The sequence below is a fragment of the Mesoplodon bidens genome (assembly GCF_964165515.1).
Source record: "Mesoplodon bidens genome assembly, chromosome: 12".
In the NCBI taxonomy this organism is placed as follows: Eukaryota; Metazoa; Chordata; class Mammalia; order Artiodactyla; family Ziphiidae; genus Mesoplodon; species Mesoplodon bidens.
In genome coordinates this window covers 77197827-77213011 of record NC_138168.1, presented here as the reverse complement: position 1 = coordinate 77213011, position 15185 = coordinate 77197827, and the positions used below count along the sequence as shown (strand labels likewise).

Sequence of the window (15185 nt, the reverse complement as noted above, 5' to 3'; positions counted from 1 at the left end):
TAAAACAATGATTTGTAAATAAAACCTACCATGGTAGCACTTCCTATATTGAAATCCACCAGTGGATTTAAACTATTCTATCAAAATTTTAAATACTCGTAACTTTAACACAGCGGTTCCACATGCTAAGTGAAGAAGTGTGGGGAAATGCTGTCATTCCTATATGGAAAAATGCATATGCAGTTATCTTTGTCAATAAATACAGCATTTCTGAAAAGATATGGAAACACTGGTTATAATACTTACCTGTAGTGTGAGAAATAGGTGGCTGAGAGAAAAGGAAAGGGTCACTTTTTGGTCTGTCTCAAGTGCACATTTTACCTACTCAAAATGTTGTATTACACACTCCCTCCTAATTAAAAATGTGTTTTTATATCAACTGTGGCACACTAATATTGAAAAATGATTTTTGTCAAGTTAGTTGATTTCTAGAATATCCCAATCTAGATGTTTTTCTCTCTCAGTGGAAGACCTGGATTGTTTCCATTTAACGACACATGATATTGGGCAAGTCTGCATGGACTCAAACTCTTCATTTGAAAACAACGGGTTTAGACTAGAGGTGGCTTCCAAAAATCTCTTTCTGGGCTAAGATGCTGCAATTGTGTGACTTGATTATGCAATATTTGAAAAAACCTGAAATAAATTGGCAAAGAGAATCTGAGTGAGTATGATAGTGAGTTTTTGTGATGTGGCAGAAGTAATTGTGTACAACTACTATTTTTACAATATATTTCATTCTTGGCCTTCCCTGGTGGCGCAGTGGTTGAGAGTCCGCCTGCCGATGCAGGGGACACGGGTTCGTTCCCCGGTCCGGGAAGATCCCACATGCTGCGGAGTGGCTGGGCCCGTGAGCCATGGCCGCTGAGCCTGCGCGTCCGGAGCCTGTGCTCCGCAACGGGAGAGGCCACAGCAGTGAGAGGCCCGTGTACTGCAAAAAAAAAAAAAAAAAAAAAAAAAAAAAAAAATATATATATATATATATATATATATATATATTTCATTCTTAAACCACACTTCATAAATTCCCTTTCATTTCTACTCTATGTACCTCTATAATACCCAGGGAACAACAAAAGAGGCATATTCAACTGAAGAAATTTATTTATTTTTTTTCTAGGTACATAGATGACATAATTATAGACAAGTTTTGATACATAGGAAAACCCTCTGTCCACCTTTTTGCTAAATGAATCATCACAATAATTTTTACAATTTTTAAAACAATACACAGCTTTCTTGGGCCGAAGCAATCGCAAGAACATATTGGTACTGGTATATTACAGCTACTTACAATGTTTAAGAACAGCAATGGAGAAAAATAAGTTATTTAAATATTGATTTCATATACAGAAAGTGCAATGTTGTTAGTTGTTATATAATTTGCTTGACAGTTTCTTGTTTATCAATTTAAAATCGAGATAACTTGGACTCAGACTATTATATTTTTTTTTCTGAAAATAATACAGTACACACATGCAGCATTGACTTGGTGAATTGACTTCTTTTGCTGCAATTATGAAGGAAAGTTTGCTCTGTCAGGAACGGATTTTCAATCGACTAGTTATTTCCAATTTCACCTATACCTGGAAAGAGAAAAGGCCTCTGACTAAGGCAAGGCCAGGACAATCTACTTCTTGGTTATCTGGGAATGTAAGTAGTGGTTGGGACTGGCTGCACTTCCTTGTAGACAGCTTCAAAGGAAAAAATGACACACAATGGATGTGTAGCTACCTGAGCCAAACTGCCTCTCCAGGTTTCTTTTGTGCTTTCCAAAGACGACAATTTTCACCCTTCCTCAACATTCTGCACCAAGTGCAATGGATTCAAACTGGATATTGCTGAAGCTGACCACCTGTCTTCTGGCATCCACAGGAGGCCCCAAACCACCGGTCAAACATCACACACACACATTCAGGCTTTTCTAAGATCAAATTAAAAGTTTAAAGCAAAAGAAGACCAAACAAATACTAAAAGTAAAAAAACAAAAACAAATTTTTTTTAAAGCACAATAAAGTAAAAATAACCTCAGATTCCACAGACTAGGAAGCCCTTCCCACTGAAAATGATTCATGGTCCCTGAATTTCACTTCTATGCAAAGGCAATGATTTCCAAAGAAGAATGAAAAAGATACAGTTTGGCATTCTCAAAAACTCATATTCAGAAAGCTCCCTTTTCTGGCACCACTTTTACATGAAGTGAACATCTTACCGTGAAAATGAACGAACACTTTCCCCTTCTCCTCTGTTACCTATTACCTGACTTTATTTGTGGTCTTTTAGCTCAGCTTAAGCTATGAGCAGGCTCTCCCGGATGTCCTGCTGAGGTACGGAACACGCAGGGTTAGGAGCCCGTTTTACAGTGCCCACCTCACCACACACTTGAAATCCCTTCCAGTGACATAGGAGAGCCTTGCAGCCTCATTACCTTCTAAATGGAATGCCACAGCCCACAGGAATGTCATACCCCAGATGACAAAAATGGGCTGTTTTGAAGAGTTCAACAGAAATTTGGCAGCTTTAGCTTTTTTCCTACATTTCCACAACTTCTTACATGGCATCTTATAGAAGGTGACTATTATTGAAGAAATATAGATTATTCTTTCAAATGCATACCAAAAGCATGAAAAAAAAAAGTCACCTGAGAATGTCCTTTTCCTCAGAAACATGGATCCAGATATATAAAGCAAATAGTAAAATGGTTTTGTAATTAATGAAATCACCTTTTTCTCCCCCTCCCCTGAGGGATATCGTTTGTTTTAATGAGTAGATGAAATATTACAGAACTTTTAAATCAAGGCTCAAAACATTTCTATTGTAAAGGATCACACCCAGTGCTTAAAATAGGGTTCATGATAAGAATGTAAAGGAAAATCACTTTGTAAGCAATTGTTAACCATAATTTCTGTTTGCTAGAGAATCAGCCACCAGACTAAAAGAGAATGCTGAAATCAGTCGGAAGACAACTGAAAATATGCAACTACTTAATATATGGCCAATGTAGTTTGGCTCCAAAATGAACCTTTATTATATTTAAGTGAATTATCTAAATAAGAAAAGATGGAAAATAGTATTTTAATTATAAAACCAAAAACAAAAACTTTTAAAATATCTTATAAACTACTTCCCTTTTAAAAGACAACCTCCTTAAATATTCAACTTACAATGACCTTTTGCAAAGGTGATCTGTTAACTAATGACTGAATTTTGGAATGGACACGGTCAAGATTCCAAGTCAATACTGCAGCACAACGACCAACATGGTAACAACACTAAACTGATTAAAATGAAAGATCATAACCTCAAACACACACATATACTCTCACACGTGATATCTTTGTGAATTTAAGAGCGCTTTTTACCAGATTTGTAGTTAGTTTAAAAACTGAAAGTCAACATGAAATTTGGCCTGATAAACACCCCTATAAAATAAGCCATGTTAGAGTGAGACAATTAGAAAAGCCCATTTCTGCTGGAAACATCCCAGATACGTTAGATGGCAGTCTACAATGAAGATTTGGAACTATGGTTACATGGCAGTGAACACTAAGTTAGATAACTGCTTAAAAGCTTACATTAAGGCAAATAAAAGCTGATTGCTAGAAAGCAATTATTAAAATGTCTCTTGTTTATCTAAAGGAGAATAGGGCTTTTTTTTTCCCCTAGTGCAGCCAGATTTTCTTATTTTTGAACAAATGAGCCTGGTCAATAGTGTACAATGACTCCCGAGTCTGTTACTTTGGCCTGGCTAAAGCCCATCTGGGCCTTGGGAACCCTGCAGGGTGACAGACAGAAGGGCTAGAAACACGCTTAGAAACAGGACAGGCCCCTCTCTCTGCCCCCTGCCCTCACCCAGTGCACCAAGACAGACTGCAGGCAGAGCATTTGTGGCAAGTTGGCATCTTTGTTCTACTGTGTCCTGAAAACAAAAATAAGTGCTTGTCTTTTCTTTGGGGGTCAAAGAGAACCACACCAATTTCCTGGAGGGGGCTTTTCTGGAGAAGAGAGTCCCGTGCCAAGATTCCTAGTTCTGCTAGCCACACACTGGGCCTTTCTTCTGGGTCTGGTCTGCATGTCCAGCCAAGGAGGAATTGCATCAGCATCATAAACACAGTGAACGGGTGGCTCTTGTCCAGGGAGGTCCATTTCGGGCCTGACTACATGGCCTCGGGGCCTGGTGGCAGTTTGAAGAGTCTGGCTGCGGACACGAGCTTGCTTATGTGTCTCTCCTCTGTGATGCCGGCCTCCTGAAGGCAAGTGTGGGACAGAGAAGGCACTTGGCCCAGCGTGCTGAAGCCCGCTTCAGTGAGGGCACTGGCGTACATGGGCAGACCGATGGAAACCAGCCAATCCGACACGGATGAAACGCATCCGGGAGATAGGGGCTTCCTACAGATTTCTGTGAGTCCACCGCTTGGGATCTGGGTAACCAAAGAAAGCAATTTATCAAGATTCAACAGGTGCCACTGGAGAGCTCTTTATTCTGTGCCTAAAAGGAACGCTACTGAAATATTATATTTATTACTACACTATCAGAAAGGGATAATGCTATGAGATGTCCAAGAACGTGACTAGCATCAAGAATTCTTTCCTGGGCTTCCCTGGTGGCACAGTGGTTGAGAATCTGCCTGCCAATGCAGGGGACACAGGTTTGAGCCCTGGTCTGGGAGGATCCCACATGCTGCGAAGCAACTGGGCCCGTGCGCCACAACTGCTGAGCCTGCGCGTCTGGAGCCTGTGCTCCGCAGCAAGAGAGGCTGCGATAGTGAGAGGCCCGCGCACCGCGATGAAGAATGGCCCCCACTCGCTGCAACTAGAGAAAGCCCTCGCACAGAAACGAAAGACCCGACACAGCCATAAATAGATAGATAGATAGATAGATAGATAGATAGACAGATAAATAAATAAATAAATAAAAATTCTTTCCTGACTTCTCAAAGGTGAGACAAATCTTCAAGGAAGTGTTGGAGGTTCCAGAAGGTACCTGGAATTAGATCTAACCCCAATTATGTGTGTAAGTCTCCAAACTGTAATCATTTATATTTCTGGATCTTTTGTCTCATGGGGGTCACGCTATTCAACTAATGATCCTTATGGTGCTTGAAGAAGCAAACCTATGTGATAGTGTGAAAAGTAAGATACTCAGTGGGTAAGGTTTTTATAAAGTAGATTTTCTTCTGTATTTTGAATCTACATTAACATCCAGAAAATTAAGCATTTAATCAATATAGTCATAAAGAATTAAAAATACAATAATAAATGTTGGCTAGGGCAGGGAAATGGACATTTATACTTGAATTCTGAGAAGGCCAAGTGCTACACCTCTCAGAAAGGCAATTTACCACCAAATGTGCAAACCCTTGAGATTTTGTGCAGTCTTGATGAAGCAAATCCTCTTGAAGGAATATATCTTCAGAAATTAACCCCAAAAGTCTACAAAAATTTATTAACCAGGAGGTCCTTCACTCAAGTGTCTAAAATAAACAGCTGGAAAAAAATCTAAATTGTTTCAACAATGTGGAATTGGCTGAACTAGGACATACCTACTAGAGCACCTTGAAAAATTGATAAAATAAAAGAAATTTTAGTAACAAAGAAAGAGGTTCACCACCGGATAACTGAAAACAATAAGGTTTACAAACTGTACATGTACTATTATACATGAGAGAAATGACTAGATGGACTTTTTCACAGTGCTGGGGTTATGGGTAATTTTCAGCTTTTTCTCTCCAAAACGGTATTTTTAAATCTTTGTAGGCTGAATAGGTCTTACTCTCTCCCAGGTGTCTCCCTTAGATAGCTAGAACGAACCCTGGGCTACTTAGCGGCTGCTAGCATGCTCATCATTAAGCTCTAGAACTGAATGGACTTCAAAAAGCTGGGTGAGGGGAGCCCCGAAGCGTGGGCTGCTTACCGCCATGCGGTGCTGCTTCCGAAGCAGCTTCACGCGGATCTGGTCCATGTTGGTGGCAACGTCCCTCTCGGGCTGATCTAAGTCTTCCGCATATCTCTGTACCAGGGCCTCAGGAATCCCACAGCGGCCGTGCTGCGAGGGAACAGAAATCTCTTATCGAGGGTTGCGAGGATCTTTTTCCTTCCCCAAGAACGGCAAACACAAGGTAGGATAAGACATTTAGCTACTAGAAAATAGGACCAAAAGTTTTAATTTGAAGTGAATATATTTTCTTTAGTGTCAGGATGGATGTTTTAGAGACAATACTTTTACGTCTTTATCTTTTAAGTAGTTATGAGCTCTAGAAAAATGTTTTGAAATATGGTTAAAGCAGGACACAATCATTCTCTATTTTGGGGTCCAACGCCCTCACCTCACTCTTATCTGATCATTTTGCAAAATGTTATTGAAGACAGTCTTCTAAACTGCAGGGGAGAAGGGCAAATTTGTGCCCTACAGAGTCTACTGTTGGTTCCTCAAGTACAAAGTAGAGTCATACCGCTATATCACTAGACCAGCATTTACTGTACAGTAGAATTCTCACTACTTTCCATTCAAAGGGGTTCATTCACTAAATATCAGAAGGCAGAGGAGTATTTTATTGTAAGGCACTCTTGGTCCTAAGAAGTTTATAACAAAGACTCCTGGGAATGCATTATAACAATTCATGCATTCCTAGGAGTAACATACAGCTACATCTATTATCGTGTATTTGTATTCAAAGTCATTTTGGTATTGGCAGATCTACTCTTTTTTATTTTTCTTCAAATGAGAAATGAGTTTTCATTATAGGTCTCAATGTTTTTAGTACAATGAGGTATCTTTTCCCCTGTTACCCATACAGATAATTATACAGTACAATCATTACATCTGAATAGGGCTCTACAATTTTCAAAGTAGGTTCAGGTTTATTTTATTTGCTCCTATTAATACCTCTAAGAGGTAGTTATGCAGGTCATTATCAATTCCATTTTATGCACAGGGAAATGAAATGGGGATCTGTTAAAGTCTAAACACAAAGATGTTGAAGAAGACATGGAAACTGGAACTCACGTCTATCCTTTCAGGAACTGGGCCTAGTACTGACTGACAGCTCTCCCTGCAAAGGATAGCTGCCCCAAATTAAATACAAACAAGCGAAAGAAGAGAAGAGAAGAGAAGAGAAGGGAAAAGAGAAGAACCCCTGAGGCTGTGTCTGCATTTAATCTGGGCACTGTGCCACCGGTTCATTTGAACACCAAGCGCGGGGCGGCAGGAGCCCCCACCGTGGGCCACCCGTATGGTCACTGTCCATCGGCCCTCGCCGCCAGCTGGCCTCCGGGGGCTGGGAGGTGGGGGGCAGTGCCGTTCCTCTCGCTTGGCCCCCGCCCGACTTAGAAGAGCCTGTGCAGTGGGGTCAGGGCCCCAGATACCTTATCGGAATAGGGCTCCTCGGTGAGGTCGATGCCTTCGGCCCGCAGCTTCTTCTCGGTGAGCATCTCCAGGTCCACCCCGCGGGTGCAGGAGACCTTCCTGGCCAAGGCAGGGCCAAGCCGCACGCCATGCTCCTGGAGGCTGGCACTCTCAGGCAGCTCCGACAGCCAGGGTGGAGGCCTGGCGCTCGGCGGGCTGCCCGGCTCTGGCCCTGGGGGAGGCCTGGCCACTGGCGGCGGGGGACAGTCACTGGGGCCGCCGGGGCTGCCCTTTTTAAGGGGCAGGCTAGGTGCATCGGGGCCAGGGGCACCGGGGGGACCAGGAGGGACCGGAGGCAGCCCATTGGCGAGGCGCTCCCTGCTCTTCTTGGCGGGGACCGGGGGAGGCTGGGCGGGAGGTCTGGCCTGCGTTCTGGCCTCGGGGCCCCTCTGCTCAGCATCCATGCCTTCTTTGGTGCCCGGAGGGTGATGTGTCCCTTCGAAATCGAGCCCTTTCCTGTGACCCTCAAGAGGCGTCCTTGTTAAACCGTGTTTAACGGCGGGCAGTTGGGCGTCATAGGTTTTGGGAAAACACGGAGGAGGGGATGTGCCATGCGAAAAGGCAGCCATCGGGCCATCCAGTTTCTTAGTAGTCGTTTTCTGAGGTTCAGAAAATCTCTTGCTTTGGGTCAGTAGCAGTGCATTGTCAACAGCAGAATCTAGTTTGGGGCTTTGAATCTTTGTGATGGAGGGCGCTATCTTTTGTGGCACTTTGGGTACAATCTGAGGGGAAGGTTCTGTCCCCTCACCAGGCACATCTTTTTCAGGCTCTCCTTGAAGGTCATCCAGGGAGTGGGATCGGGGCCAAGTCTCCACGGTCTGGGGGCCCTCCAGGGTCTCACAGCTCCGGCAGATGGAAACAGGGAGGCTCCTTCGGTTTTTATTCAAGTCAGTCACACATGGGGGATCACAGTGCTTGGAGGTGTGAGGGGTGAGACCACTGCCCAGCCTCCCCTCCCCTCCCGGCTTCAGCGCGTCTACTGGCTTCGTTAGAGGCAAGGTTGGGTAGTTGCCCAGCTGATTCCTGTTGAAAGACTTCACGCTGGACTCGGCTGAAGATTTGGCAGAGGGGCTGGTTTTCCGAGACTTGCCTACGAGACAAGGAAATATTTTACAATCACATTTTAAAAAGAGCATCAGGGGCTTCCCTGGTGGCGCAGTGGTTGAGAGTCCGCCTGCCGATGCAGGGGACGCGGGTTCCTGCCCCGGTCCGGGAAGATCCCACGTGCCGCAGAGCGGCTGGGCCTGTGAGCCATGGCCGCTGAGCCTGCATGTCCGGAGCCTGTGCTCCGTAACGGGAGAGGCCACAGCGGTGAGAGGCCCATGTACCGCCAAAAAAAAAAAAAAAAAAAGCAAATCAATCAAACTGATGTAAAAGGTGTGCTAATGTAACTGAAATCTCCAACTCTTACATCCCACTGTTGAATTACATTAAGGACATAAAATCACCACTGGTGATGTAGAGTTACTGTGGTCCCATGTTTATTTTTAGAAAGAATTCTTAGTCTTATTAAAGGACTCAGGGAGATGAAAGTTAATTGAGTTATGTGGAAAGAAAATATGCTGTGTCAGGCAACAAAATAAATCTAGGCCTTATGTCTGTTCGTAGCTGCAGTCAGTGTGGAACAAGGCACAGCCACACCCCATTTAGGAGCCACACTGATGGGATTTCTGTTTAGGGAGTACAGTTTCCTAAGACCATGGTTGAAAAGAGGAGGTAGGACTGAATTCTGGGACAGGTTCTTTAAATGGTATTCCCCAAGGTTCACTGGTGACCGGTGAATTCTCAAACCTTTCAAGCCCTCCCTGCTTTGTGTTTTGCTCAGGTGTGTAAAATAAAGGTACCCTGGAAACAGTCAGCCGACCTTGGTACAACTGAGTGAGCAAGCTGAAGTGTGTCGCCACAGACAATCTATTAGATACTGATATGGTTCTAATCGCCCCTGAAGCGATACACGTGATTAAAATAAAATGATTGTCAGACTGACAACTGAACTTAGCAACCAGCCACAGTCTACTTAGTTGACAACTGTTGACTGATAGTAATTGTTACTGCTGTCTTGTGAACAGAGCCACCCATGGTAACCCTGAGTGCACCTGACCCCAATCCACTGAGGATTCCCCTTCTGTTTGAGACAAGTAAGCTGTCTGAATTTCCTACGGACTGCTTCCCGACTGTTAGGACGGGGAAGCAACAAACAAGGCATGCGGCCCTCAAATGGCCCTCTCCCTCCGAAACTGCTCAGGCCGTGCCGCCGCTGCTCCTGTGGCCCTGATGGATGGTCTACTTGGTAAGTTGTTCTCCTTATGGACCTAATAGTTCCCAACTCTCAAATGTTGGTTTTTATTGCGAAAAGAAGAGGACATAGGAGACACACAATTTAGGTTTTATGGCGGCAGGTATTGTAGGTGGAATTTATTCACCTCACACAGAAGTCAGCAGAGGCTAACTAGAAACGAGAATGGCGAAGAAGTCAGAAAGGAAAAGGTGAGCACCGCGTTCTTGATGGTCAGAGAATGGTCTCTTTTCAGAACACTGCACTTTTAAATCAGTACTTTTCAAAGCAGGAGGATACTTTTTTTTTTTTTTTTTTTTTTTTTTTTGCGCGGTACGTGGACCTCTCGCTGTTGTGGCCTCTTCCGTTGCGGAGCACAGGCTCCAGAGGCACAGGCTCAGCGGCCATGGCTCACAGGACCAGCCGCTCCGCGGCATGTGGGATCTTCCCGGACCAGGGTACGAACCCACGTCCCCTGCATCGGCAGGCAGACTCCCAACCACTGCACCACCAGGGAAGCCCAGGAGGATCCTTTTTAATGAAGCTTCATTTATAAAACAGATCAAAGTTGAAGTGTGGAGGTTTCTCAAGGCCCAGGTCCACACACCGCCACCAAGGCCCCTATCCTCGGGACCCCACAGACCACAGTTAAAAACCAGGACCTTAGGCAGCATGAGCTTGTGAACCAGAAGTTACGAACTGCGTAAGAGGGACTGCTTCTTTAAACCTTGCATTTATTTCTCCACTCGGTGAAAATACTCTCCTAGTAAAACCAGAACAAAATCGTGCAGCTTGGTTTAATGTTTGAGAAAACAAAGGTGGGGAGGTACCATGTCCTTAACTGTTACGTGGACAAAGCAGAAAAGATGGGTGGGGGGGGAGAAATGTCAAATCTGTTTTGAAAACATCTTGCTTTTCAAGTGCTTTTGGTTGGTTTGAATTGTGGACTTCCGGCAATTTCATATCTTCAGTGTACATGTTTATGCTGCTTTTCAAAGTGAAATTTATGGTTGATCCTGTGGTTCCAAAATTTGTTTAGTAAATGTCTTCTGTGTGCACATAACTATGGAGGATATACGTAAACCACTGATTCAAACTGAGTCCGCATTTGTAGTGGGTATGGGAGCCAAAAACATGCATTCTCCAATAACTTCCAGAAACTAGATCATGAGGAGGGCTGGCCCAGTGATGTGAAGTTTGGGGGTCATAACTCTGAGTCCCCAGTCATGCTGTCTGTGGGGAGAAAGGAAGCACCATATTGGATGTGGGTCATTATATTCTTTCTGTCTAGCTGGTCTGAAGTTTTGAGATTTTTTTAAAAACAAAAATGTGCTCTTTAAGATTTAATTATATACCCTTCATTCAGAGATCTAGCTTTCATAAAAATGAAGAAATGTTTGAATAGACTTTTCACATTGTTTTAATATGAATTAAGATATTTTCATACTGTAATGATGATATACTGCTACCAGGATCTAACCGTTTTTTGTGGGGTTTTTTTGAATTTTAGAATTTTATTTCTTTTTTATACAGCAGGTTCTTATTAGTTATCCTTTTTATACATATTAGTGTATATATGTCAATCCCAATCTATCTGTTTATGGAAGGAGTCATCGTGCAACTGCGATTCCTGAACTAACGAGCATGCCTGTTTTCCCAGGGCAGTGTCCAAACACCGAGGGCCGCCCCTGCTCAGGCTTTACTGTCTATTTAAGAAGAAAACTTGAGGTGAGGGATGATGATGATACTGAAGGAACCAAACCTTCATGCCCTGGCTTTGCATCATGTTCTCAGCGGGGCTCCTCAAAATCCTCATATTGAAATGAGAGACTCACGGATGACAGTCCCAAGCACCGGGATATTCTTGCTCTTCAGAATAAATAAGCAAACAAATAGGCAAAGAGACCTTTTATGGTATATGTTGCTTTTTTCCTTGTTCCCAAAATAGGTCCACCTATTTTCATCTAATCCATGGTTTGTGAAAGTACTTATGATAACATACAAACTAAATCCCTTCTGGCTTGAAGTTCAACTAAGCCCCGATACCCCTGGCTGATGTATGACGACATTAAGTAGTTAGAGTATGGACTTGAAAATGCTTATGGTATTGGAAAGTCAGGTCTAAAATATTGTCCACCATTGACTGAGAGCCTATTATTATGAGTCAGAGTGGTGCCAAGAGGAAAAGAACAAGGGCTTCAGTTATTATTTAATTTCTCTTTAGCATCCTCATCTATAAAATATGCACTGCAGGATCTGAGTGATAATTAGCAATTGCATACGTGCGCACCTAGCCCACTGCCTCACTCATAATCAGTGTTTACAAAGTGCTAGGTATTTTTAATATATTATTACTTTGTATTAGAATAATCTATTTAAAAAAACTCACATTACCATTTAAGAAATAAGGAGGAGGACTTCCCTTGTGGTGCAGTAGTTAAGAATCCGCCTGCCAGTGCAGGGGACACGGGTTCGATCCCTGGTCAGGGAAGATCCCACATGCCGCGGAGCAACTAAGCCCGTGCGCCACAACTACTGAGCCTGCGCTCTAGAGCCCACGAGCCACAACTACTGAGCCCATGTGCCACAACTACTGAGCCTGCACTCTAGAGCCTGCGAGCCACAACTACTGAGCCCTTGTGCCACAACTACTGAAGCCCGCATGCCTAGAGCCCGTGCTCCGCAACAAGAGAAGCCACTGCAAGGAGAAGCCCATGCACGGCAACAAAGAGTAGCCCCCGCCCACGAGTAGAGAAAGCCTGCACGCAGCAACGAAGGCCCAACGCAGCCAAAAATAAATAAATAAGTAAGTAAATAAATTTGTTTAAAGAAAAAAAGAGAGGTAAGGAGGAGTCGGAGATGTAATTTGGCCAAAGTCTTCAGCTATGCCCTATTCACGTTCAAACCCCAGGTCTCCCCACTCTAAAGCCCCACAGCTCTTTGCATGATCCAGATGGGGGGAGGGGCCTAAACCTCTAAGAGCAGCAGGACAATGGAAAGTTTAGGGTCCCTTTCTCTGACACACAAGTTTAAACTCTTTCCAATTATGTGCTATGTGGGATGGAAGAGTAACTGATGAAAGACCTCTCTACTCATTTCTCAACGTCATCAGTTGCCTAGGTTCTTGAGAGATGTTCCTCCCTCCTAAGGATCTTAATTAAGCACCATTCACCCTGGAAAAACTCCTCTCCCTATTGCCAGTTTTCCCAAAAGCAGTGGCTCAGGCTGAGGAAGAAAGACAGTCATTAGCCAAAGCACAGATGTCAAGAAATGGCCCAGAAGGCTTGCGTATGGAGATGCATTCATGATTATTTGGGCTGACAGTACCGTTTTCCAAGTTCTCACTGCTTTCATAGCATCCTGAGTCTCGTGGAGAGCATCCACTCAAGCCCTGGCTGTCAACAAGCAGCTTCTCCTGGGATCCGAACTGGTCGCTGTTACCTAAAGAAGATGAAAACATAGCATGGGATCGTAAGAGGAATGAAAAGTAGGCTCCAAATCAACTGCATCCCAATTTTATCCTCAGCTCTCACAATACATTTTGAAGCCTTGGACTTCGGAAGAGAACAAATTATTTCCAAGTAAATGAGATAAAAATGAACGAGTGAGGGCTTCCCTGGTGGCGCAGTGGTTGGGAGTCCACCTGCCGATGCAGGGGACACGGGTTCGTGCCCCGGTCTGGGAAGATCCCACATGCCGTGGAGCGGCTGGGCCCGTGAGCCATGGCCGCTGGGCCTGTGCATCCGGAGCCTGTGCTCCGCAACGGGAGAGGCCACAGCGGTGAGAGGCCAGCGTACCACAAAAAAAAAAAAAAAAAAGAATGAGTGAGATCAGAACACTTTTCTTTTCAAATCAAGTATCACAGGAAGGTAAGTTTGTAGAGAGAGGACATAGCTGAAATACATCAATGCCTTTTAAGTTACCCTCAGGCCCACCACGGAGAGGAGAAATTCAGAGCATCATGTCAAAAGTGGGGGGAGAGCAACCACAGTCTGCACATTCTATAAAGAGGGCATGGCTGGCCTTCTGTAGGTTCAAAGTTACAGGAAGACTGTCTTTCAATCATTATGCAGACTAAATGCTTGGTCGATAAAAATGGAAACCAAGAAAACATTTTCTACCTAAAATAAGTAGTTGATGATGAATGGCTTTAATTTACTTTTCTTTCTCTTCACTTCGCCTCCCCCCCCCAGCACACACACACACACACACACACACACACACACACACACGCACACACTAAATCAATAAACCAGAAATCTGATGCCTTTTCTTGGGTCATTAAAAAAAAATTGCGGGAAGGCTGAGGGCTGCCATTCCTACTGTCCACTGACCACTTCCTGTTTGTATTTCTCACATGGAAAGCATTTTATAACAGAAATCATGGCGGAACAAGCCCTTAAATTTGAGCACCAAATTAAGAAATGCTATTTTTATTTTTTTATTTTTTATTTATTTTTTTTTTTGCTGTACGCGGGCCTCTCACTGCTGTGGCCTTTCCCGTTGCGGAGCACAGGCTCCGGACACACAGGCTCCACGGCCATGGCTCGCGGGCCCAGCCGCTGCGCGGCATGTGGGATCTTCCGGGATAGGGGCACGAACCCGTGTCCCCTGCATCGGCAGGCAGACTCTCAACCACTGCGCCACCAGGGAAGCCCTAGAAATGCTATTTTTAAAGTGATTAATGAAAAATTAACTAATTGGAAGCGAAAGAGAAAAACCCTTTCCCCTCCCCCACACCGAACGTGGAACATTCTAGAGTGGTGTCCTCATTGTGTGGAGGAGTCTGTGGATTTGGAATGGCCTTTGTTCTAGCCTAGCATGTTATTTTGGCAAATGAGACTTATAAAATGAGGGCTTGGAGCTATCAATTACAACCCAGGAAGAGGAATCAAGGCAGTTTGTCCTTGGCGAGATAGTTCAGTGTATTGCAGCAGCCAAACAGACTCCAAAGTGCCGACCAACGGGAATAAAACAGAAGACTTGTCCCTGCCACTGCAGGAAAAGGCAGACCGTGCCTGCATCTTTCGGGATGCCAGCCTCACCACACAGCAGGCTACCTGAAGTTATTATGGGGAGTGAAGGGGTCCCTTGCATCGCCTGAAAACCGCACTTTAATCCATAAAATCATGAGGCCTATTCAAGGGGCTAGAGCCACTTTCTTCCTGAAGGATCCAATCAGCACCTACTTGCAGGAACCCAACAAATTTAGCAAAATTCCCTAAAACTAAAAGCTAGTGTTGGGCTTCCCTGGTGGTGCAGTGGTTGAGAGTCTGCCTGCCCGTGCAGGGGACACGGGTTCGAGCCCTGGTCTGGGAGGATCCCACATGCCGCAGAGCAACTGGGCCCGTGAGCCACAATTGCTGAGCCTGCGCATCCGGAGCCTGTGCTCCGCAGCAGGAGAGGCCGCGACAGTGAGAGGCCCGCGCACCGCGATGAGGAGTGGCCCCTGCTCGCCGCAACTAGAGAAAGCCCTCGCACAGAAACGAAGACCCAACACAGCCA

The 15185-nt window shown here is 44.5% G+C and overlaps 1 protein-coding gene across 3 annotated transcripts in view; it reads right to left on the bottom strand.

Annotated features, from left to right (window-relative positions):
* Positions 1-1086: 1086 nt before the first annotated feature.
* The window catches only part of SASH1 (SAM and SH3 domain containing 1), a 264505-nt gene continuing 250406 nt past the window's right edge, over positions 1087-15185 (bottom strand). For all 3 annotated transcript variants that reach the window (XM_081251035.1, XM_081251034.1, XM_081251036.1), the window contains 4 exons: positions 13008-13121; positions 7366-8495; positions 5915-6046; positions 1087-4421 (listed from right to left, as the gene is read on the bottom strand). In XM_081251035.1, coding sequence (XP_081107161.1) covers positions 4158-4421; positions 5915-6046; positions 7366-8495; positions 13008-13121 — 1640 coding nt within the window. In that variant the 3' untranslated portion in view covers positions 1087-4157. The remainder of the gene's footprint in view (positions 4422-5914; positions 6047-7365; positions 8496-13007; positions 13122-15185) is intronic.